General features: G+C 43.4%; 1 protein-coding gene across 2 annotated transcripts in view; it reads right to left on the minus strand.

Moving 5' to 3' along the window:
• Positions 1–2,478: 2,478 nt before the first annotated feature.
• Positions 2,479–26,332, minus strand: part of PDE8B (phosphodiesterase 8B) — an 88,513-nt gene continuing 64,659 nt past the window's right edge. For both annotated transcript variants that reach the window (XM_076363237.1, XM_076363238.1), the window contains exons 11-22: positions 20,234–20,297; positions 17,162–17,239; positions 16,165–16,241; positions 14,753–14,917; positions 13,894–13,939; positions 13,318–13,453; positions 11,316–11,514; positions 10,088–10,305; positions 8,965–9,100; positions 5,771–5,938; positions 4,084–4,213; positions 2,479–3,545 (exon numbers count right to left, since the gene is read on the minus strand). In XM_076363237.1, the coding sequence (XP_076219352.1) occupies positions 3,430–3,545; positions 4,084–4,213; positions 5,771–5,938; positions 8,965–9,100; positions 10,088–10,305; positions 11,316–11,514; positions 13,318–13,453; positions 13,894–13,939; positions 14,753–14,917; positions 16,165–16,241; positions 17,162–17,239; positions 20,234–20,297 (1,533 nt within the window). In that variant the 3' untranslated portion in view covers positions 2,479–3,429. The remainder of the gene's footprint in view (positions 3,546–4,083; positions 4,214–5,770; positions 5,939–8,964; positions 9,101–10,087; positions 10,306–11,315; positions 11,515–13,317; positions 13,454–13,893; positions 13,940–14,752; positions 14,918–16,164; positions 16,242–17,161; positions 17,240–20,233; positions 20,298–26,332) is intronic.

Here is a 26,332-nt window from a genome sequence, read left to right on the forward strand (position 1 = left end):
AGTCTGACCATAACCTTCCCTGGAACTCAGCGCAGAGGGACAGTAAAATTTTGAGCTGTATTTTTTTCCCCACTGTAGTCAACTTGTACAACTAATCTTGTTTGAGTGTAGAGCTCAAAATGACGTATTTGAAAAACACAAACCAGATGGAGAAATTGTTAAATTATCCTCTCCTTTCAGTTCAGGAAGGTTAAGTCAGTGTTAAATCTTGAGCTGCGTGTTCTTTGCTCAGGGTGGCTATTATATCGACCAGCATAGGAAGGGTGTTTGGATTACAGCTGATGATAACATGCCCTTGGGTATATGGTATTAAACTTGGGGGAGGAAGGCATGTTAAGCCTTTCTGCCTGTCAGTCTGCATTCTTTCAGCTTGTCTTCATTAGCAAGTGTTGCATTTTTGGCTACCCCGGTACAAGCTGGGGAGATCAGTTTCTCTTTGGCTCTTTTTCCCTTGTTTCAATTGAGAAGTAACTGTTTAGTTGTATATAAAGTGTGGGGTTACACATTGTTACTAAAACTTTACAGTGAAAGCTTATAAAACTTAGGTTTTTTTGGAGAGGCTACTGCTATCATCAGTTATAACTAGGGAGAAGGTACATCATCTTTTTATTACCTCTTCTTCCTATACCATGAGAACAACTATTTCATTTTTATGTGACTGCCTTTAAAGTGAACACCTGGTAGAGAAACAGACCTATTTAACTGAACAGTTCTAGTCACAAAACTCACTGTGCATTTTACAGGGATGTAATTCGGCCTTAAATAGTCCTACATGAATGTATAAATACTTATATCTATCAAAAGTGCTGTTGTTCTCAGATACACTCCATTGGTAAGACTCCCAAGGGTCTCTTCCTTTAAAGATGGTTGAGTTGAAAGTATTGAATTGAGTTCTTTGTTTTACAAATGAACTTGGAGCATACCAGTGAACACAGTAAGGCTATACTGGCCCACTCCTGTTAAATAAGAGTTTTTCACTTGCTGTTGGGAAGTGCAGTGAGCAGAATTAGGATGACCAGATTAGAAATTTTACTTCCACCTTGTGTCCTTTTAAATTTCTTTTTCTACCTTGCAGTAATGCAGAATTATGTATGTTCACATCAGGAAAGTAAATATCTTTATCAGACCTACCCTTAATACTTGTGTAACTCTTGAGTGCTGTTTTACGTATCTGTGCACTGACAATAGCATGAAACAAGCAGCTGTTAGTCAACTGGACAGGTTAGAGTCTAGGAGATCTGACACAACTGGCAGATGACAATTAATCTGTGCTGATTTCTTTTGCTCTTAAAGACGACATATCTCCATGCAAATTATTTCTTTGCTTAGTCTCTGACTGTGGGAAGAAACACAGGATCTTGCAACGACTATACTGATTCCACATTAACTCCTTAACTCGTGAACCAGAACTGAGGCTGAACTTTATTTCGTATGTTCCTTCTGCCATTCACATTTTCTTCCTTGTGCCAGAAGTGTGACCAAAAATAATGAATTGAAATGTTTTACATGGATGTGGTCTTACAGTGTTGCTGTATTTAACAAATCAAATTAAGATGATAAAGCTTTGAAGCTTGTGAAAGTCTTTTCTCTAATGCAAGCTGCAGTGAGCATTGAGTTATCAGAATAGTTAAGGTACAACCACAGAGACCACTAGTTCTAAATAAAGGAATGGTAAAAGCAAACAGTTTACAGTATAAAAAACAGAAGTTCAACTTATCTGAATAAAAATCCATTGAAGAATGTTGCAATAGATAATAAGAAAGAATGAATAAACATACTTCACCAGAAACACCATTCTTCAAATAGACACAACGCAGCATTTTAATCCACAGCAACCTGCCTTAGCTATGACAAAAGTAAGGTTCTATTACAATTCTAACAAAAATATAGCTTATATACATTTCTCTGCACAAACGTTTTATGAATGTTTCCTTTTGTTTCAGAACTTGGTACAAAACATACAAAAAAGGTTGGCACATTATGTAGGCTACCTGCAGTAAACAACAATCACTGTCACTTTTCTTCCACAGCAATCTAAACTCTGTTTTCTCTCTTCCCCCCGCGCCCCCCTCTCCCCCCCCCCTTTACTGGGTTCAGGTCTTGGTAGAGCATAGGGGAGGTAAAGAGTATGTCTCGAGACCTTTCCTTTTAATGAGTAGTGGACTGCTTCTTCAACGGCAGCCACAGCTTTGATGCTCTTGGCTGCAGCCCCGAGTGCACAGTGTTAAAAATCAGCAGTTCTGCTAGTATTTATTAACTGAATAGTCTGAGAATAGTCTAAAACTTGAACTCATGTTCATGATCTGCACGTGATTAAAATGAGATGTACAAAAATACGCATTTGTGCTTTGGGAGCTTTAGCATAAATTTTGTATCTTAAAACTAATGGAAAACTATGTTTGATTTTTAACTTATTTACATCTTTTGAAGTACTTTTTACATCACAAAACAAACCAGCATTTTATTAGGAGTGAAAAAGCAGTACAAATTATAACGCTGTTATAAATTATAACCTGGAAACTTTTTTTAAAAAGCGACGGGTTCATCCTAGAAGTAAGTAGCACAATATATGGACTTATCATAAAATTTAGACCAGTTTAATAAAATTGATGACTATGTGTACAAACATCACTTTATAAAAAAGGATGTTGATCAAGTGCCACAATGGTTTTTGTGTAAAATTCAACAAAACATTGCATGGTAACATCTCCAAGATGGCGGAGAAACGTGTGGATGGCACCAATTCTACAGACCATGCTTACTTTCCTGCAAAATGACCAATTTTAAGGGAATTTGACTCCTACCAAGATTTTATATGCAAAAGAAAGAAGAGACAACAGCTGGTGCTCTGAGAGAGAGTCTCTGTAATAATAAGAAGGTTGTTTTAAATGGTGCGGGGTTTGTTTTTTACTGGATCCAATTTGTGGAGGTTTACTTGTTCTACTGTGCGTGTTCTCTTGAGAACTATGGCTCAGAGAGCTGAAGAGCAGCGATAGAATTGGAGCAAATTTATGCTAGGTAAGTGGGAAGTTTTGATGCTCATTTGTCAACCTATTCTTACTCTACTGGTGACTAGATTACCCCTCTGTCTGAGGAACAGTTGTGTGAAGTGTTAGTGAATACAATTGTATCAATTACAAGATTTGACAAATGCATATTCAGTATTAGAAATTAGTTTCAGAAGCACATTTTCTGCCACAAAATGTTATTTCCAAAGAGCACTTACTCATCTGTGTATTACGTGGCCTTTCTGAAAACATTTTTTCTGTAGGATTCAGAAAAGCTTAAAAGTGATGAATAAAATCTTTCCTTCTTGCCACGCAGTCTTAATTTCACTGGAAAGCAAACACCATCCCTCTTGCAGCCAAGTTAGTAAGTGATTCACAGTGAAACTGGTAGATCGAGAGGTCTGTTTTTCTTGCCTTAGTGTCAGTTGTTGTTTTCCGATGGAAGCCTGAGACTCTTGCACTTTAACTCATCCAGTGTTTTCCAGTGTTTGTAGTTATTAGCCAAGTGTTGCATCAAAACAGGCAGATGTGCAAATGCTGAAATGAACAGGAGGAACAGTTGTACTACGTACGCAGAAGGGGCGGAAGAACAGCCCAGCCTCACCTGAAACTGGCATTCTCCTACTCTCTTTTGTTCCTTCAGCTGTAAGTTAATGCTAGAAGGGGAAAGATTTTTTTTTCAGTCTGTTTCTCTTTCAAGTGAACCCCTTTCTTAATGTATGACGACTTTATTAAATTATGCTAACACGCAACCACTGTGGTCTCAGTTTCTGCTGCTCAGAAGAAATACATTGCTAAAGGAAAAAAAGACCTAGATGAAAAAAAGCTTAGTTTTAAGCCATTACTCCTTACTTCTTTATATAGATTGTCTAGTAAGTGCTCAACTTTCACAAAGCTGGTGGTGTTTGCAGTGAAATGGGCTTCAGCAGCATCGTTGTTTAGATCCTGTGCCGTACTGCTTACATACAGGTACTGTCCCTGAAAAAAATGGACTCAAGGCCAGCTTAAGGCTATTCATTTTAGTCTGTAGAAATCTCTGCCTCAGAGCAAGGAAGAAAAAAGCTGAAGTACTTACCATCCCACGCATCGAACATATCTGTTATAAAATAATCAATGAAGGAAATTTGAGACTTGGGGATGCTGCAGGTGTTTCTGTCAAATACTGGCATTACAACAGGCAGACCCTGTCTCTTCTCTTCATCAGTCTAAGGAAACAAAACTCCAGTTAGCCCCTAGAGTTTTGCTGGCTTTCATGCTGGAGTAGCAAAGGCCAGGGGATTAGATGAATTGCAGTAGGAGATTTGAGACAAACCTTAGAACCCCTGAGGTGAACTGTCTTGGTTCCATGTGCTTTATTTCATCTGGAACAGGGGCTGAAATCGCCATCTCTTCCCTTTCACAAGTACTCTATTACTGTAGTGCTGTGATCGCTCTTAGCTCCGGTGAGACAGAACGCTCTAACCTGGTGATTAGGGCACACCAGCTAAAAATGGAAAATGGGGTTGCAGAGTCCTTTAGCAGAGGACAGGTTTGATCTCTCCTTTTTCCACATCTCTAGTGGCTGTTTCAAACCACTTGTCTTTCAAGTAAGAGGGATGTTGCTGTTGCTATTTTCTCTGCTTGTATTAGGTTATAAGGTGAATAGAAGTAAGGGTATGGCCTTTAACTCTGTGTCCACAACTGGAAGAGGGCTGGTTTTGTTGTGCTCAGTATGGTGGAGGAGCCAATCATCTCAATAGTCTTAGAATTTAATGACAGGAAAACATTTTAAGTGGTATAGGCAGCACCTAATGCTGGAATTGGCAGCACAGCGGTCCCCAAAATTACCAGATGAGGTGAATGAAGAGCAGAACGGTTCTCAGCACCTCACATTGCTGCAGGTAGGCTGGTGCCTAAGATTGGCAATTTAAAGCTAGCTCATGGTACCTTGACTGCCAGGGAGATACAACCTGAGTGATCCTTGATCTTACCTAGGAAGTGATCAAATTTATTCACTATGATTAAAATTAAATTCGGACATGTCCCGGGCACTAGCTGCTATTTTCTTTCAATAATAACTATCACATGTATGATCTGAATTTGGATGGTAGGCATGCCTGCTTTTCTGTCTCTCCAGTCGTAGCTGCTGATTTCCACACCATTAGTGGCAAATGAAAGCTAAGAATCTGCCAGTTGTTCAAATAAAGAACTAGAAGAGTGTTTCACTTTCAGGAAGCTGGTGCATTTGTGTTGGAAAAACCGAATATTAAGAAAGAGAGATTCCATGTGATAAGCATTTACAGTGCCCACGTGCCTGCAGTACTGGCCTGCCACATCGTCTGCCTAACATGACAATAGTTCAGGTGCTATCTTAAAAGGGCCAGCCTGATGATTCAGTTGAGGGCTTCATCAGTCATGGATCTTCATGCTCTCTTTGGGGAAGGTATTGAGGCTAGACCCTAGAATGGTGACAGTCTTGAATTTCAGCCAATTAAATTGACTAAGGTTAATCAAATCATTTTGTTTTGGTCTGATGGAGAAAGTTGAAAGTGTAAAACCTCCTTTCCACCATTCTGTATTGCAAGCTTCATGGTAAGCAAACTAACTAACTTTGACTGAGGTGAATTCTTCTGCATGATAGTGAGGGGCCGGTTCTGACTGGGGACGAAAAGCATATGTCTGGACTCTGTGGTGATGCCAGGCAGACCCTGTGTGGAACAGCAGACCAGCTGACATGCACTTTCTTACATACCATAATAGTCAAATTATAAAAATACACATACCTGTGCGAAGTACTCCTCTGAAATCCTCCCTGCCCATTCAATACATAGCTCTAGGGGGCGACATGGATTTGCTACATCCGCACATTTAATCATCATGCGCTTGATCAGTGTCTGGTTATCTGGAAAATTCTTTATATTGGCTGTACATTCACAGTCGCTGCCTTCGCTCTGTAAAAGAGGGTTGGTTACAAGGGCCGATGGCCAGCATCCCTGCTAGCAGGAGCAAGGGCATCGTTACCAGCTTTTTTGCACTTAGGCAGTAAGCGGGCACCCAGCCTGATGCCTTCTAATTTCATGCAGAGCACCAGGAATTTGGAGGAGAAAGTGATGTCTGAGAACTGCAGCCTTGCTAAGTAACTAATGACAGCCCCATTACATATGACAGTTGTGGAGATTCTCAGAATTAACAGCAAGGTTTCTGAAATAAAGGAGCCATGGGCTCTTTATCAGTTAGGGCGAGTTACCCTTCTCTGCATCCCAGCCTTGCCCTCTTGGAACAGGAGCAGGATAGGGGACGCATCCACCAACTGCAAGCTGATAAACCATCCTCACTGCTGAGCGTCTAAATTCGGGGGTGGTGATGGTAGGGGGCTGCTTCATTTAGGTGAGTTTCTAGAGTTTGGTTTTCATTCCTAGATAGAGAAAACTGAGGCAGGCACAGGGGGATGAACCAACTTGCACAACTGACTGCTTCTTTTACAGGCAGAGAAGCAGGTCTGTGCCATTCAGTTCCAGTACGTTTGGCAATAAAACTGCCTTCTTGGTACTGGATTTTGAACGCTTGGCCTGGAATACTTTTTGGTCTTGGTTACCAGCTAGGATGAAGTCCCAGATAATCTACGAGATTAACAGTAGGGAAATGCAGGAGTGGCAGACTGACTGCAGAAAGTCTCTGCTGGCTAGGCAGTAAAATACCGAACTGCTTATTGACTGCTCTGGAGAGCGGGTGGAGGGGACAGAGTAGTTGTTACAATTCTGCTGTGGCATCATCTTCTGGGTCTTGAACAGTTTAGAAGGGCACAGGTGTATTATGTTCCTTAATGAGTAATAACAAGCCTCTGCCTCAGCTCACCATGGCATTAATACTATTTTCAAAATAATGTATTTGTGTAATTATGGCCTCCCTTCATTGCTAAATTCAACTCTTGAGTCGAAAACTGAACATAAATACTTTTTACCACCACGGCTAAATTAATGTCTTTGTGGTTTATGGGGAGATATTTTGCAGTGACTTGCCAATTTAGGCATTAATCTTCTAACTTTAGCAGTTAATTTTTTCTTCAGCATGGGTAGCCCAGCAAAGAGCTGCCAAATTAACCCTGCTCCTTAACTGCCGTTCAAGATCAAAAACAGGAAGAGCCACCGTTAACAATAAGGAACAGAACAACCTAATACTGGGGAAAAAAACAAGTCTGTAATACAAGTGGTTCTGTGCTCCACTTTTATTGCTCTCCAACTCTTGTTCATTTTAAATAAACTGGTAAGATAAAGGAGAGTGAGTCAAAGAAAATGTTCTCTATAAAAGAAAATGTTCTCTATAGGATAGAAAAGCTGATTGCAATAGAATGAATGGAGAACATTTAAAAGCTCTTTAGGAAGTGCTAGAACAAATGCATTCATGGGATAAAAGGGAGATTCCCAGAAATCTGTTCAGAGCTTGGAAACGCCATGATTTCAGTGAGGCTTGTGAATCTAAATCCTACAGGCCAATGCGGGGATGCCAGAAAACTGAAAAGATTTTAAAAGGGTGGAGATGGAATAAACATTTCAGAAAAATGCTTAAGCTGTCAGAGGGAGAAATGAAGCACTGTGAGAAGCCACATTTCCCAGTGACACCTCAGAGGGCTTTTTTAGAAATTGGTGGAGCAAGCTGCTATCTGGTCCACATGTAAGTACAGAGAAATGTGAGAGCGGGTAATTCCACGCCACCCACCAATGTGGATCTTCCTTTCCTCTGGGCTGAGATCTAAAGTGTGATCCCCACTGTCCTGGCTTAGCCCGTGCCACGAGGGCAAACCCATGAAACACAGCACCAGGCGATGTGCTGGGAGCACAGTGCAGAAACAGTGATAGGGGCCCCCAGCAGGGCCCAAACCCCGTGCTGTGAGCCTTCTGGCACTGAAGAGGATCAGGCTAATTCAGATCTAGTGCCACATCCAGTGAGTCCTCCAGAGCTTGGAAGTGCTGGGGAGTACAGTGCAAGGTGTCTGCAGAGCCAGTGAAGTTCGGCAGCATTTGTGATTTCCAGCTCCAACTGTTGGGAGAACGGAGCTCAGCAGTCCTTAGAAGCAGGTCAGTTCAACTGACGTAATGCTGTCCCTAAGGTCGTAAACCCCACTGGTCCTGACTGGTTTCTGCACCCATGACAGTATATAGTGCAAAAAAGTCCAGTTATGGAGAACTGACAGAAGCTACTTTTATTTATTTTTAATATCACTGACCTTCAATTTGGTCTGATTTTTTTTTCAGTGTTACTAACAAAGCACTGTTTTCACTAAGCTGTGATAAGATGGTCTTTGCTTGGGTGAGTAACACTGCCCTGGAGAACCCTGTCAGTCACTGAGTGCTCAACCCCGAAAGGCAACAAGAGAAGGTAAAGCGGGGCCTGGGCTGGGAAACTCGAAAGCATCTTATGAAATATACCCTGGCTAGTGATGGAGCATTAGGGTGTATAACTGATAGGAATAAAGGCCCGAACATATCTTGGTACAATCAGGAATGGGGATGGGGTGGAGAGGTCTCAGGAAGCAATGGAATTATTCCTCATGGCTTGAAGGCTCCAGATTATATAGACATAAAACCATCAGGGCAGGTTCCTCAGTTACAATCCCAGGCTTAGGCAAATCCCTCCGTTTGGAGGCAGGACCGTAGGCACAAGTGCCGACCTAGCTCCATGCACAGAATTTTGCGTGTACAAAAGCACTCACCCGCATGCTTTGTGAACACCAGATGGCTTTGAAACCAAGGCTTATAAAATGAAGGGTTTAAATGAGCTAAGGGCAGAGCCAGATGTAGAAAACAAGAAAATAAAAGTATTTTTTCACACTTTGAGGTGTGAGGTCACAAATCCAGTTGTGTGTTTTGGGCATTACCACAGTGCAAATTAATACAACGTGAATGAAAATGATACTTAGAGGTATCTTGGAAGAACTTCACTGAAATGGCTGAAGGCATAAAGTCCTGCAAGCACTTACGTGTGAGCTGGTCTCCTCAGATGCCATTGGCTTGTTGACGCTGTTCACAAATTTGTTCACGTGCTCAAAGTGCTTTGTCATCTCCGTTGCCAAAACCATATCAATAATGGCCTGGCGCAGCGTCCGGTAGTGATTTCTAGGAAAGAAAAGTAGTTCCTGCTCACAAGCCTGCCAGACAGAGCTCCGTCCTTTCCTCGTCCCTGCCCAGACAGCGCTGCAAAACACTGCTCGGGGGCTCATCCACATGAGCCGGCACCTTCAGAGTTATGAATAGTCTAGGGTTGGAGGAATGAACGAGATCATGCCTCTCTGGGTTCCTCCAGCTCTGAATTCCTGTATTGCCTTTTTCTGTTACTTTTACCTAATGAAAACCAATCCCCTGAAGTCAATAAAAATTTACAATTCAATTTTATAATGCTGTAACACTAAGTAACCTTCTCCAGGAATGGCACCAACTCACTGTATGTTAGCTTGGAACACAAATCTCAGGTTTTTCAAAAACCAACAGTGTTCTGGGGGGGTAGACAAATTCATTACCTGTTTTGGGTCAGGCTCTTTCCCTTTCAGATCCCTTTCTCTCCCATCCTGTCCCTGCAAAAGCTAGGCTGATGCAAAGGGAACTCCCAGGCTATGCGCCTGCCCAGCAGCAGGGTGCCTCCAACCCTTCCAGAGCTTCAGCTCCCTCCGTTACCACCCCTTTCCATCCCATGTGAATGCAGCAGTGCCAGCAAGCATGGGACCATGTGCAGACACAGCATGCAGCGTCTGGCTGCTTGAGTGGAAATGCGTGGCCCAAAAAAGTAATTTCCAGGCTCCTGCAATGAAAAGGCAGTGGATCGGGATGCAGCCTTGAGGCTGCCAACTAGACCATGCCAATGTAATCCATAAAAGATTATCAAACATCTCTATATGCTTCCAAAAAATACAAATTGGAGGTCACAGGGGGAAAATTAAAGCCTTTTTAAAAATCAAGTCTACATAGGATTCTGGAAGAGGTTAAATATTAATGTCTCTATTAAAATTATATTTTCTGGTTTAGAAGGTAGGGTCTCAATCTACACCAAACTAAAATCCCCAAACAAGCAATCCACATGTGCATACTCCCCTTCTCCAGCTGACCCACCTATCAATATTCTTGAAAATGTTGCATTTGCTGTCTTTAGCTGTAAGCTGAAACGCCAGTGCTGTGTGATGACTCTCTAATACAGCCGTATCATTGTAAAGGACAGCTAATTCACTGCCTGCATTGCACAGGAAAGAGTTGGTTCGTCCAGGGTGGTCTACGTCATGAATGGTGGCAGCTATTAAAGCAGCCACCTCATCTAAATGGTCAAGGCTTCCCTACAGGAAGAGAGAAAAATTATGATGTGGCACAAAAATTACAGTAAATAATTTCTGATCATTTCCAGGTACCCACAAATAGGCAAGTGTAAGCTTGAGTGCAGGGATTTTACTTCCTTGCAATTGTTCTCCGCTCAGTGGACCCACAGGTTACCTACTCCAAAACCCCACCTCCCACCCTTACCCAAACCCTGTTTCCTTAATGAAGCTTTTTACTGTGCTGTCACCTAAGCAATATCTTTGCATTAAATCCTCTAATGGTGGATGGATCCTCTAGTGGTGACCTTCCACTTTGTGTTCTTGCTTGAATGCCTCTGTACCAACTCTGCTCCTACACAGCTTGTGTGTTTTAGGATAGGATAGGATAGGATAGGATAGGATAGGATAGGATAGGATAGGATAGGATAGGATAGGATATTTCAGTTGGAAAGGACCTACAATGATCATCTAGTCCAACTGCCTGACCACTTCAGGGCTGACCAAGAGTTAAAGCATGTTATCAAGGGCACTGTCCAAATGCCTCTTAAACACTGACAGGCTTGGGGCATCGACCACCTCTCCAGGAAGCCTGTTCCAGTGTTTGAACACCCTCTCAGTAAAGAAACGCTTCCTAATGTCCAGTCTAAACCTCCCCTGGCGCAGCTTTGAACCATTCCCACGCGTCCTGTCACTGGATACCAGGGAGAAGAGCTCAGCACCTCCCTCTCTGAAGCTTTTGCAAAGCTTTATTAAGGGCGGTTACTAACAGCCAGTTACCAAGAGATAGAAAAGAGCCAGATTTTTCCCCCCTATTGTTGCTACTAAAAAAATGTAAATTCCTTACTCATATAAACAGACTTTAGAAGAAACTGCATGGGCCTGCAGGCATCACAGCAAAAGACTTCAAGGGCAGAGCAACTTTATGAAGCCAGGACCATTATTTAAGTAAACATCTGACTTTTGAATGACACACATAAAATGGTAAACACACCGAAATCCTAGCCCAAAGGACTCCTAGGTGATGGTTATACCTTAACTCTCTCCTTCCCGAGAAAGAAGGCTGTAGCATGCAGGACATCCGCCGCGTGTGTGGAGTTGTGGTATGAGTTGGAGGAGTGGTAGTTGGCTTCAATCACCTGCAGCCACGCTCGCAGTGTTGCTTCCGAACAGTTTAAAAACTCAGAGACCCCAAACCGAGCAAAAACTTTTAGGCCCAAATACACTAACGGCCTGAAAAACAATAGAAGAAAAAAGCACCGCTTGTAAAATAGGAACTTCTGACATTCTAGAGAGCGATGGTTTTGACAAAGAAACCAACAAGACCTTAAAAATAAAAGGTGGGGGAGAAATGTTAAACATTCTTAAATTGCACATCTGTAACCTCTCAAAAGTCTGGCCAAGGTTACAAATTATTACATCTACCATCCTTTCAGACATTACTTTGATATGTTTTATAGAAATGGCGTGGTTCCACTAGAGTTTCACCAATTCTTGTGGCTTCAGAAAAAATTCTTAAAAGCTCAGGTCTTTTGTGGTTTTAGTATCTGTCAATCAGTCAAAAATACATTTTTTTTCTGAGGAGGAAAAGCAGACTTTGAACATGACATGGGCACATCCCAAAGGCTAAAATGCCCTAAGACAAAAAACGTTGAATGTTTACTGTTTCAAATAATCCTGTGACTTCAAGGGGTCCAGATTTCTACTTCCTGACTATCTGAAGTTGACAATATGCAAAGTACATTGATGCTTCTCAGAGCAGCTTTTAGCATCAGGTTACTATTTCACGTGAACTCTTCTAGCTTTAGGAGGACTGGATCACTTTCTAGAGCTGAGGCAGGAGTCTGCCATCGGTAAACCCCTCCCTGCACCTTGAATTCCAAATGCTAACAGGCAGTGGATAACTCTATGTATGTGTGTGTTTAGAGGGAGTTATGTTTAAGATATTGAAATTTTGAACTCTCAAGCAGAAGCCTGCTACTTTCTTGCTTCAAGTGGTATGGGCTGGACTAAACAGAAGTGGCATGTCCTGAATCCTACCAGCAGTGATCTCCTGGCTGGAGAGGGAATTTGAGGTCTGGTGAATGTAATGCTGGGGAGGACAGTGATGAGCCTGTGTGTGAAACAGTAAGTAGGATAAAATCTCTAATCTTGTTGGTTCTTAAATCCAAATCCACTCTGGGTTGTCATTTACTCTGTGTTGCCTGTGACAGGGTCCTATTTATCAGTCACATTTTTCACTCTTGTGAGATGATCTACAGGGCTCCTGAGCTGTGAATGGCATGACCAAAAGCTGACATCTGCAAATTAAAACCAGGCAAATGCAAATTCCAAAAATGGCCATTTTCTTCAAACACAGTACAAAAGACCTGGTAGTCTCTCCAATTCTTTGCATCATGGAATGAAAATCACTTTTCTCTGTGGATGACGTTTATTTTTGTGGTCTGCATGACCTCAAAACTACTGGCATCTTCTTTCATTATAAGCTTTAGAATCTCAGGGTCTTGATCCTGTCACTGGTTTATCCTCCATCCCAGTTTTTTATCCCTGTAATCAGAAGCCACAGTTGCCTCAGAGCTTCCTAAATCATAGGGTGATTTAGGTGAGGGAGGGGAGAGGTTTGCTTATTCCAGCATGACCATTTATGCATCAGCAGGAAAAAGGGGCATCTGTGGGACATCCAGCATGTAACAACACCATACTGTGCCAAACAGTGTCACATGGACAGAATGGATGGGATTCAAGCAAGGTAAAAGTTGAACGGGAAACAATCCTGGAGGGCTGCAGACGCTGTCAGGGAAGACAACAGGCTGCACAGGGCTCTCCACGGCCTGTGCATGCATCTTGACCACGTTGTGTGCCTGGCTTGTTAAATGGGACAAGTGATATCAACACACACACACACACACACACAAAAAAGAAAGACAGCTCTCACAGATTTGCTATGTTTTGCTTCAGTTTTTCCAGAGCAAAGTGCTTTCTGCTACAGCTCCCAAACAACCTTTTTGTGGGTGCCCAGGGAAAGGAGTCCAGTACCTTTTATTTGTAACAGCCTCCAACTCAAAAATATTGAAGTCCCAGCTTTCCTCATTATCCAGGAGCTGTGCGATACAGGGTGGAACATCATTGATGGTGTTTGGCACTGAAAGGTGACTATGGCTCAGGCTCATATCTGTTGAAATGGAATTCGGGAATTACAACATTTCTGGATTCCCCCCTCCCCCCCCATGCAGAATTCCGTTTAGAAAACAACTCTTTTTCAAGAAAAACAACTCTTTTCCTTACATGAGAAAGTCTGTAAAAGCCTATAATACATATGGTTTATATTATTACAGATGATTTGTACATAAACCAAAAAGATCAGTGAACATTTCTTTGAGTGACAATTTAGTTTTTTCCTAGTCTGATTTTCTGCCTTTTGAAATGTATTATTTTAATTATTTGAACCTGCTTCAAGTCCAAAATGGAGGCAGTCTAGCACTTGTTCTGCAGTCACTTAGACAACCATTTCCAAAGACATACATCCCACTGCAAATTAGCTTGGAGCTCTATGTCACTAGCATCTACAAAAGAAGTCACATGTGCAAAGGGAAGTTTTAAATGGTGGCTTACTCTTAGAAAACACATACTCATTTCCTGACAGTCTTCTCAAACCATCCTGAAAAAGCAAGTTTATCGTAAGTTTTAGGCAGAGTATCCATGCATCATTAATTGCAAAAACACTACATGCACTTTCTCTTTAGGTACTATTCCTGGGTACTAAAAGCACTGCTCCTATGATAACACTACAAGAACCAACAAAACCACCAAAAAGACCTGTTTTAAGGTCTTTCAAAACAGACATGAAAGGATCCAAGGAACACTATAGTATGAGATCCAGAAAGGATATTATTAACTCTACAGTGTATTGCCCTCCTTGACCCTTTCATTGGCACCTGCAGGTTTTCATCATTCAAATTAACCACTATCATTTATTTTTCATTTTCTTTATATTATCTTGACAAGGATTAGCTCAGTGTACATTAAAAAATGAGGTAAACCATGATGAAATCTAGACGGTCTGTCTGTGGCAGACAGTGTTGCTGCTGTTACAGGACCAAAGTCAGAACCTGATTAAAGTAACCCCACTCTTACACTGGACCAGCTGTAGAGCAATCTCTCTAATCCCATCTAAGCTTCTAGGGTTTCTAAAAAGTATCTCCTTGAGAGAAATCAGATTGGATGATATAGTTTCTAGTGGCAACTGTGTTCACTTATGTATGAGGATGAATGCACCCGGTAGACTGAGATGTGGCCATATCTTACTACATCTTGGTGCCTACTGTTAGTAGAGAAGCCAAAATACTTAAGTGAAATGGTGATGAATTATAAGTCCCCTTCCCATTGCTTGTGAAGTTTTAGCATAACAGAGTGCTGAGCTGTGATGTAGGACACTGGTAGCAGTAATTTAATCTTTACTAATTTTACTCACAGTCATCAGACCTCCAACAAGATCACTTGTGTGAGGATCTTCATCTTTGGTACCTAGCTGAGGGGAATAAAGTTCAGTTGTCCGCAGGATTTCCAGAACTCTGTCCAAGGCCTCTGCTACTGTGATGGGGCTGTTTTCCTGGGCAGCATTGATTATGTTAATAACCTGAAAGCAAATTAAGGAGGCAGGTGAGGAAGAGTGAATGGCATTTTTGTCTTTTCTTGTTACAGAATCTTTATTCTTGGCTTGATAATGCTACTTCCCATCTAGCAAATGCTATGTAATTCCCCCCAACCCTTTAAGTACAAGTCTGAAAATGTAAATTTGTGCTCTGATTCCCTGTTACCCGTCTGCTATTTATAACTGGCAAACTCCTGGGAAGTGAAAGCAGAAGAGTGTGAAATATCTGAAATAGTTGCAGGTGGGTAGACCAAAAACTAGCCATGTTGCAGTCCTTCAGCATAGTCAGAGCTGCTCAGAAGCAATCATTCAGTCCCCAGAGGAAAAAAGCAAACAAACGAACTCCTGGATGTGACTCAGATATCTTGATATTGGATGTAAACCTTAATTTTCTCAATGTGAAAACAAAGGGCAGAGAGCAGCCACAGGTGGGATGTGGTTGAGGGAGAAGAGGATGGCTCTTCTTTGCCTCCCACCTTATGTCTCAGCCACAATCTGGGAATACAGCAATGACACAGCAGCGCCAAGGACTGCTTGTGGCATTGCCAGGACTGAGAGGGAGAAAGCCCCAGTGCTGTCTTCTCCAGCAGCCCGAAGCTGCTGCAGGGGCATTACAGGCCTCCTGCAGGTACACTTGGAGAGAAGGAAAAGGAAAGAAGTCAGCTGCTTTAACAGGCACAGTGGTGCTGGGACATAAAGACCTTGACGCCAGGAAGAGAAGATGGGGAGAGAGGAAAAAATGGTTTGAGGGTGGGAGATGGCAGGCACCCTGGTTTACGGGACAAATGATTGTGCAGCTGTTTTGCGACAGCGGTTTCTATAACATGGATAGTGAAGAAAAGACTGCAGGAAAGGGTGGGGGGCACAGAATTTGGTGCAGGTGCTCCTTCCTCTGCATGCTATCTTATAAATATAAATGTTAAAAGCAAAGTTGAGACTGGAAGCATGTCTTCCTACACATGCATGGCCCAACAAGAGCAGGGTCCCCTTCCTGCCACAAGCAGTGCCTCTAGCAAGGACACTTTTTCCCTTTTTAATATTCTTGCATATGACCAGGATTTGGAATGAGACGATGAGATGCAGAAAGTGGTAAGAAAAAAAAAAATTGATTTAAACTATTCTGTTAAATACAAGGTGCAAGAAACCCCTGGCTGACCTGACACAAACTACATACTTCCCTATGAGAGCAGCTCCAAACTGAGTTTGTGGAAAAGGCAGTGCTCAGGACTCACCTTTGTGATAGGAGCTTCTATTGTCATTGAGTGGATCCTTGCCATGGAAGAGTACCGTCGGGTCTGTAAACTTGGAGCTGCCGTTAAAGAGAGCGCTGTTTACATGCCACAGAGTGTGAATCAGATGACAGCATTTGAAGAGTGCAGAAGGCTGTCACTGGGGAACAGCATGACAGAATCCAGCCTCCTCTACCATTTCTCCTGTATCTCCCCCCCTGCAAGTTCTTGCTTTACTGTTTAACTTCTTGCACTGTTGTTTACCTCTTTTGCAACCACCCCTCACTTCTGCTGTCAGTTTTTCTGTCCATCCGTCACTTCAGCTATACTGAAATGAAGCTATACTTAAGCTATATTATACTTCATGCCCAGTACGTGCCACTCTCCCTTTGTTTGCAATGGATCTCTGTCAGACATGGCTCCTCCTGTGAGAGTATGTGTGTTTGTCGCTCATCTCAGTGATACAGCTGCTCTAATGAAACCTGTTCCTGCTCCCCATAAGCTGTACTTCTTTCACTACATACTGGGGCAGAAAGAAATCTCTGCCACCACCGTCCCAGCCCCAGCAAGCAGTCACAAATGGGATCAGGAGCAGAAGTACTGCTCTCAAGTAACCAGTAGCAATAGATCCCTTCATGTCCCCCACTAATGAAACCAAAATACTGGTTCGGGAGCACAAGCTGCAGCTTTCTAAGCGGTGGAACTAACGCTTCACCACACACTCTTTTAGCAGGCTGCCCCCATGCCACAGCACAGCCACTCCTCCTCTCTGTGAAGGCACCACACGCTGCATGCATTGTGTAGTGATGCTGGTGCTCATGCTGGGCCACTGTTTTGCAAATCAGAATAAAGAAATTGTACAGCAGTTATAAACAGAAATTACTCCAGTTTTTTAATCAGCTGTGAAACTATCTGGTTCCTCTTTCATGCTGCATTTTTATTGCCTAGGGCAAGTCTGTTCTTTATTTATAACGTCATTCTTGAAAGTTTACTTTCTTACCATCACTACTTTGAGATGTTATTGACTTAACATCAGTTGAGTCTTTCCTTCTGTTCTTGCATTTGAAGGAATGGGATTCTGTAAATACAAAACAAAAGCTTTAAAAATTCATCAAGTAAGACCTCTACAGAGTCTTATCCAGCTAAAATTCTGAACATTTAATTAAATGATCTTAACGATAACACATAAGTGGGGGAAATATTGTAATCCCTGCACACCAGAACAAGTGACTCTGTGTCTATCAATTTACAGCAACTTGTCTAAAGTCACCTGGAAAACTGTTTTGCAAAGAAGTCAAGATGCCTTACGGAACAGGGGAGTCGCTTCACCTAACTTTAGCTGCTTAAAAGCAGCAGTCTTTCAGGTTGTCTTTGTCTAAGGTAGTTGTCAAAGATCCTGCTTTAGGAGAGATGTCTCAGGCAGGGGGGTTGAACCCCTCCTGCAAGTCCCTTTTGCTCACCACCAACCACTGAACGAGCCTGAGCTTGACTGCCTAGAAATTTAGCCAAGTGAGAAAAATCCGATCTCAGTCTACACTCTTCCAGCCCAAGCACAATTCAGACTCAGACAGCTTTTGCTTTTAATTGTAATAGTTGTTTGTACCCTGTGTTTAAGAAAAATCCAACGTACTGAGAATGATTATATCAATCAGTTCAGTTGCTGTGAAAATTAGCCACACACCAAGCTGTCATTCTTGAAACTGCCATTGCTAAAGCAAGAGAAATTATCACATCCAGACAAATACAATAGCTGGACGAAATGCCTGGAAAGAGCATTAAAAAAAAAAAAAAAAAGAAAAAAGAAAAAGAAAAAAAGATTTGGTAAAATTTCATTTTCCTCCAAAACATTACAGTCTACACTCTCCCTTATGTTTACAAACAGCAACCGTGCATCTATGCACCTCTTTGCAAGAGTGTCTATAGTACCTATTCCCAGAGTATCTGAAATGCCACTCAAAGATCAGAGACCCCAGCAAGCTTTCAAAAGGAGATAACCACCATGTGAAGAATCAGAAATATCATAAAATTCATATTGTCAGCATAAGGACTGATTTGCATAACCATGTTACAAGCCTGTCTTTAGCAAAATAAAATGTTGGTATAAAGTTCTCCAGAATTAAAAATATATCCATCTCAAAAATGATTGAAATACAGTTTCTGACTTAATTTTTTTCTTTACCACAGATTTACAAGACAGCTTGCATCTTTTTATTTTGTTGTAGTCCAGACCGGAGAAACTGAAAGCATTTTCCTCTGTCGACAACTAAAAGCAGGGAATAACTAATGCATGTTAAATTATTTTATTTATTTATTTGATAGGACTTTTCTTTCAAACCCCTTTCCTGCATTAACACTTGGAGGAGTTTAACGTAAGGCACTTGAGTGGGAGCAAACTTTTACACATAAACATAGCTGCGAGTGGCAGTAGCAGACAAGTCTAATCTCCTTGTATTAAATAACAACTAGCAAGTTGGAAACTTTGCTAGTGCCACCTAGAGAGTCACAGGTGCATAAAAGCTACTCTGTGCCACACTACAATTTCAGCTGAAAATATTTAAGTGCTTAAATAAAAAATTTGCCTTCACCTGGTGAGGGGAAAGTCTCCCTATCTAGATGTGTTAGAAATCACACCTTCGCAAACAGTATGATACACATGGATTATTTTTCTACCCTCATCAAATACTGGTATATGCCCATGGCTCTGGGAATTTATTCTTGGAGCACAACCATGGACTGCAGTGAAGGATAACCTACGTCACATACATGTGACTCTAAGGTTGCCTGCTTTCACTGCACTGCAGTCATCAACATGGCTTCATGGGATGTGGCCTCCCAGTCTTGCTGAAATCTGTGACAATAATTATCAAACCTAAATGCCCCACATAATCTGTAAAACACATTAGTAAGCTAGTAACTATGTGTTAACTAGTTACAAGTGTTCTTCAGCTTAATTCACATGTGTTCTCACCTTCCCATGTTTGCAGGAAAGAAACAGTGAGAAAGAAAAACTGCATTTATTACAAGGACGCAGGAGCAAACAGTTTAACACATGATGGATCAGTTGTGATGGCAGCAATGGTAATGAGTGCAGCAAATTGCATATATTATCTCTTCTCCCCCCTGCCCATTATTATTTGGCATCACAAAGCTCTCTAATGCTTGTACATATTCTTATGCTCCTTGAAAAAGTAGGTGATGTCAAGCAGTCACTTCCCATGCTCTTGGTATGTTATATCCTCCTCCCATGTGAAAGTCAGAAGCTGCCTGACATTGCACGTCAATGTTGTCCAGTGTTTCATAGTGGGAAGGACGTCAGGTGCCAGAAGGTAACAGGGCATGAGAACCTGTTCACTCAGAATAAGACAGCAGTGCTGCATATGGCTCGGATCACTACAATGACAAGCTTAAAATTGGCCTTTAGTGCCTTCTTCTTCGGGGAAAATGGTTATTCCAAACATTACACAGCATCAGAAGAAGAGATTATCCCCTTATACCCCACAACTTTAGTCAAAAGCTATCTGCAGAAGTTACTGAGAGCTTGAACATGCTGTCTGCAAGTAAGCAAACCTGCCCGAGACACAGGGCAAGGGTTGTGCAGACATGCTGCAGCAACTCAGTGCTGACTGGATATGACTAGCTCTAGCCTGGGCACTACAGACAACTATCTTAGCCCTGTGCTGGGGCCAAACCAATTGCCTGCTGACAGGTCCTAAACTTGGAAACACTAGGGCAGATCTGCTGGCACAAATCAGCACAGTTCCACATTAATTTCAAACAGAAAGGGGTGCCAACATACACCAGCCTCAGGATCAGACGCAGTGTTTTAATACAACGAAGAGCAATGCATCTTAACTCTGAATGCACGGCAAGAGTTCTGTACAGGAGACTGAATTATTAATGATGGTTACAAATCCACTTTGTGATGCGACATCAGAGCAGCTGGCATCCGTCATTGACCATCTGCTCTGACCACTGACTTGACAGAGGGAAGAGACAACGTTTCATACCAGCAAAGCACCCAGCTACAACCTCAAGCACAGCAGCATATAAGGGTTAATGATAGCATTCTAACCTGACTGAGAATTGTCTCCTGTGTGCTTCTCATCATGGTGACTCTTGTAGAGCTGAAGATGCACCTAGAATAAAATATATATGTAAGGAAAAAGAATACAAAAAGATTTTAAAAGGGCTACATTCAGCAGTGTCCTTATCCAACAGTTACTGTTCAGTTATTTAAAAGAAAAAAAGTGTTTGGCAAAGACTCTTCTTTAGGTGTAATTAGATGTAGAGAAATAATATGAAAGTAAACAGATATGCAATGCAGGAAATCACAAATACAATAGTGCTTTTATGTACTAAGTTCCTGTTTAATATCTGTGTCTGCAGGAGAACTGACATCCATTTTTAGATAGTGTTTTAAGTGCAAATTGCATATGAACCAGAAAGATTCCAGGAATAAAACACAAAAAGAAAAAAAAAAATCCCCAAATGTTCATTTTTGCCCTCTGTACACTAATTAAAAAACATTTTCTTAGTACTATCTAAGCTAATTTTGCATGCATGCATCCTTTCATGGGTCACTGATAAACTGGACTTCAAAAAACCCAGTTACAGAAACAACTCTCCAGCAACTGAAGGGTAGAGATAGGTGTCATGCATCAGAACTTTCTTTATTTCCAAGTAATTTTTAATCACTCTCATGAATGAAGAAGTTAAACACAAAATCTTAATTCTTTGTGCTTCTGAAACATCTTGGGTAGCTCCACTGATACATATTTTAATCTTTCTTAGAACTTAAATAGGGTATTTCCATCATCTCAGAGTTTACAGCTATTGCTTGGTTTACAATAACACAGATTAAATGCTCCTCTGCTTTTCCATCCTGCTCAGAAACAAACACAGTCTGTCCAATACATGACAGTTTAACGTCTGCTAATCACTTCACCCTGTTCCTTTGTTGGGAAAGTATTTTGCTGTTAATAGGAAAACTGAGCAGAACTTTCAGTTCCTCAAGTCTTCCCCCTAAAATTAGCACATGACGATTTAGGTATAGCTAACAGAGACACTGAAAAGGACTAAAAATAATTCATTACTTCTTTTTACTGTATTCACTGGAGAAGGTATACATACCCTGTACTTCAGATGGATAAACTTCAGTGCTTGACGCTAAACTTACACATTATTCATTACACATTGTATTTAGGAGTCCAGTGCTGTCATCTAATCTATGGTGATTGGCTCCTCTGACCAAATCCACCACCTGCCTATAGCAAAGCACTAGACTGCATGGAAGCAACCTGTGAGTTAAAAGGAGAGTATGGCGAGGTTGCACTTATGTGCTTTTAGTGTCCATATCATTTTGTGACAGTGCATGCTGCAGGGTCCTTACAGGGATTATTCAGAAAAGAAAGGAAAGGAATGATACAAATTCTCTTTTCCATCATTCTTGCACACCTTCCATCTTTTTTCCTATTTGCTATTGGGGGGAGGAGGGGAAGAAGGTGAAAGGGAAAGAGAAGAGAATGGAAAGGAAAAAAAAACAAGATTCAGGAGTGGCTTTCTGTAATAAATAAGAAGAAAAAAAAGGAAGGGGAAATCCTGTGCTCATGCTCCATATAAATGTTGTTTGAGGGAGTGTAAGGAACGACTCTTCCTCCAAAAAACTGATTTTAAAAGCTTAAACACCTCTCTTGTAATCATGCAGGAACTCTCAGAGAAATCATCTCATCCAAACAGAGTAAGATTCATAGAATCATACAATAGTTTGGGTTGGAAGGGACCTCTAAAGGTCATCTAGTCCAACCCCCCTGCAATGACCAGGGACATCTTCAACTAGATCAGTTCGCTCAGAGCCCCGTCCAACCTGACCTGGAATGTTTCCAGGGATGGGGCATCCACCACCTCTCTGGGCAACCTCTGCCAGTGTTTCACCACCCTCAGCATAAAAAATTTCTTCCTTATATCTAGTCTAAATCTACCCCCCTTTAGTTTAAAACCATTCCCCCTTGTCCTGTCACAACAGGCCCTGCTAAAAAGTTTGCTGCCATCTTTTTTATAAGCCCTTTTTAGGTACTGATAGACTGCAATAAGGTCTCCCTGAAGCCTTCTCTTCTCCAGGCTGAACAACCCCAACTCTCTCAGCCTTTCCCCATAGGAGAGGTGTTCCATCCCCCTGATCATTTTCGTGGCCCTCTTCTGGACCCGCTCCAACAGGTCCGCGTCTTTCTTATGCTGAGGGCTCCAGAGCTGGATGCAGTACTGCAGGTGGGGTCTCACCAGAGCAGAGTAGAGGGGCAGAATCCCCTCCCTCGCCCTGCTGGCCTCGCTGCTTTCGATGTAGCCCAGGACACGGTTGGCCTTCTGGGCTGTGAGCGCACATTGCTGGCTCATGTCCAGCTTTTCATCCACCAGTACCCCCAAGTCCTTCTCGGCAGGGCTGCTCTCAATCCCTTCATCCCCCAGCCTGTATTGATACTGGGGGTTGCCCCAACCCAGGTGCAGGACCTTGCACTTTGTATTGTTGAACCTCATGAAGTTCACATGGGCCCACTTCTCAAGCTTGTCCAGGTCCCTCTGGATGGCATCCCATCCCTCTGGCGTGTCAACTGCACCACTCAGCTTGGTGTCAATCTGCAAACTTGCTGAGTGTGCACTCAATCCCACTGTCTGTGTCATTGATGAAGATATTAAACAATACCGGTCCCAATACGGACCCCTGCGGGATGCCACTCATCACCAATCTCCATCTGGACATTGAGCCGTTGACCACTACCCTCTGGATGCGACGGTCTAACCAATTCCTCACCCACTGGACAGTCCACCCATCAAATCCATACCTCTCCAGTTTAGAGAGAAGGATGTTGTGGGGGACCATGTGAAAGGCCTTACAGAGGTCCAGATAGACGACATCTGTAGCCCTTCCCGTGTCCACTGATGTAGTCACTCCATCATAGAAGGCCACTAAGTTAGTCAGGTAGGACTTGCCATTGGGGAAGCCATGCTGGCTGTCTCGAATCACCTCCCTGTCCTCCATGTGCCTTAGCATAGCTTCCAGGAGGATCTGTTCCATGATCTTCCCAGGCACAGAGGTGAGACTGACTGGCCTGTAGTTCCCCGGGTCTTCCTTTTTTCCCTTTTTAAAAATGGGGGTGATGTTTCCCCTTTTCCAGTCAGTGGGAACTTCACCGGACTGCCATGACTTTTCAAATACGATGGATAGTGGCTTAGCAACTTCATCCACTGGTTCCTTCATGACCCACAGATGGATCTCATCGGGTCCATGGACTTGTGCACCTTCAGATGCCTTAGATGGTCTCAGACCTGGTGTTCTCCCACAGTGGGCGGCTCTTCATTCTCCCGGTCCCCACCTTTGCCTTCTGCAGCTTAGGTGGTGAGACTCGAGCACTTGACAGTGAAGACCAAGGCAAAAAAGTCATTGAGTACCTCTGCCTTCTCTGTGTCTTGGGTAACCAGCTCTCCAGTTTTGTTCCGGAGAGGGCCCACATTTTCCCTCATCTTCCTTTTATCCCCGATGTACCAATAGCATCTTTTCTTGTTGCCCTTGATGTCCCTGGACAGATCTAATTCTATCACGGCTTTAGCTTTCCTAACCTGATCCCTGGCTGCTCGGACAATTTCTCTGTATTCCTCCCAGGCTACCTGTCCTTGCTTCCACCCTCTGTAGGCTTCCTTTTTGTCTTTGACTTTGTCCAGGAGCTCCTTGTTCATCCATGCAGGCCTCCTGGCGTTTTTGCCTGACTTCCTCTTTGTTGGGATGCATCACTCCTGAGCTTGAAGGAGGTGATCCTTGAATATTACCCAGCTTTCTTGGGCCCCTCTTCCCTCCAGGGCTTTGTCCCATGGCACTCTGCCAAGCAGATCCCTGAAGAGGCCAAAGTCTGCTCTCCTGAAGTCCAGGGTAGTGAGCTTGCTGTGCGCCCTCCTCAGTGCCCTCAGGATCTTGAACTCCACCATTTTGTGGTCACTGCAGCCCAGGCTGCCCTTGAGCTTCACATTCCCCACCAGCCCCTCCTTGTTGGTGAGAACAAGGTCCAGCATAGTACCTCTCCTCATTGATTCCTCTACCACTTGGAGAGGGAAGTTATCATTGACGCATTCCAGGAACCTCCCGGGTTGCTTATGCCCGGCCATGTCGTCCCTCCAACAGATGTCGGGGTGGTTGAAGTCCCCCATGAGGACCAGGGCTTGTGAGCATGAGGCTGCTCCTATCTGACTATAGAGGGCCTCATCCGCTTGGTCTTCCTGGTTGGGTGGCCTTTAGCAGACCCCCACCATAAGGTCACCTGTCCCTGCCTTCCCTTTAATTCTGACCCATAAGCTCTTGGTCGGCTCCTCATCCACCCCCAGGCAGAGCTCCATGCACTCCAGCTGGTCATTGACATAGAGGGTGACACCCCCTCCTTGTCTCCCCTGCCTCTCCTTCCTAAAGAACCTGTATCCCTCCATCCCAACACTCCAATCATAGGAGCCATCCCATTACATCTCCGTGATGCCAATAATCATAGAATCATAGAATCATAGAATCATTGAGGTTGGAAAAGACCTCTAAGATCATCGAGTCCAACCGTCAACCCAACACCACCATGTCCACTAAACCATGTCCCTAAGTGCCGCATCTACACGTCTTTTAAATACTTCCAGGGATGGGGACTCCACCACTTCCCTCGGCAGCCTGTTCCAACATTTAACCACTCTTTCAGTAAAGAAATTTTTCCTCACGTCCAATCTAAACCTCCCCTGGCGCAGCTTGAGGCCATTTCCTCTCGTCCTATTGCTAGTTACTTGGGAGAAGAGACCGACACCCACCTCGCTACAACCTCCTTTCAGGTAGTTGTAGAGGGCGATGAGGTCTCCCCTCAGCCTCCTTTTCTCCAGGCTAAACAGTCCCAGTTCCCTCAGCCGCTCCTCATAAGACTTGTTCTCCAGACCCTTCACCAGCTTCGTTGCCCTTCTCTGGACATGCTCCAGCACCTCAACGTCCTTCTTGTAGTGAGGGGCCCAAAACTGAACACAGTATTCGAGGTGCGGCCTCACCAGTGCCGAGTGCAGGGGCACGATCACTTCCCTACTCCTGCTGGCCACACTATTTCTGATACAGGCCAGGATGCCATTGGCCTTCTTGGCCGCCTGGGCATACTGCTGGCTCATGTTCAGTTGGCTGTCAACCAGCACCCCCAGGTCCTTTTCCACCAGGCAGCTTTCCAGCCACCCTTTCCCAAGCCTGTAGCGTTGCATGGGGTTGTTGTGGCCGAAGTGCAGGACCCGGCACTTGGCCTTGTTGAATCTCATACAGTTGGCCTCAGCCCATCGATCCAGCCTGTCCAGGTCCCTCTTGGAGAGCCTTCCTACCTTCAAGCAGATCAACACTCCCGCCCAACTTGGTGTCGTCTGCAAACTTACTGAGGGTGCACTTGATCCCCTCATCCAGATCATTGATAACAAGACTGGCCCCAATACTGAGCCCTGGGGAACACCACTTCTGACCGGCCGCCAACTGGATGTAACTCCATTCACCACAACTCTCTGGGCCTGGCCGTCCAGCCAGTTTTTGACCCAGTGCAGAGTACACCTGTCTAAGCCATGAGCTGCCAGCTTCTCTAGGAGAATGCTGTGGGAGACGGTGTCAAAGGCCTTACTGAAGTCCAGGTAGACCACATCCACAGCCTTTCCCTCATCCACTAGGTGGGTCACCTGGTCATAGAAGGAGATCAGGTTGGTCAAGCAGGACCTGCCTCTCAAGAACCCGTGCTGGCTGGGCCTGATTCCCTGGTTGTCCCACACATGTCCCCACCATGTTTCTGTGATGGTGACTAAGTCATATCTATCCTGCTGCACAATGGCGTCCAGCTCCTCCTGTTTGCCTCCCATGCTGCATGCATTGATGTAGATGCACTTGAGCTGGGCTATCAGATTTTGCCCCCAGCATTGGCATGCCACCCCTAGGCTCATCTCTAGTGAGCCTGGTTTTATCCCCTTCCCCCTTCAAACCTAGTTTAAAGCCCTCTCAATGAGCCCTGCCAATTCATGAGCCATGATCCTTTTCCCACTGTGAGACAGCTGAACTCCATCTGTCGCCATCAGGCCCGGTGCCGTGTAAACCTCCCCATGATCAAAAAAGCCAAAATTCCACTGATGGCACCAGCCCCTGAGC

The sequence above is a fragment of the Aptenodytes patagonicus genome, chromosome Z (genome assembly GCF_965638725.1).
Source record: "Aptenodytes patagonicus chromosome Z, bAptPat1.pri.cur, whole genome shotgun sequence".
Classification (NCBI taxonomy): Eukaryota; Metazoa; Chordata; class Aves; order Sphenisciformes; family Spheniscidae; genus Aptenodytes; species Aptenodytes patagonicus.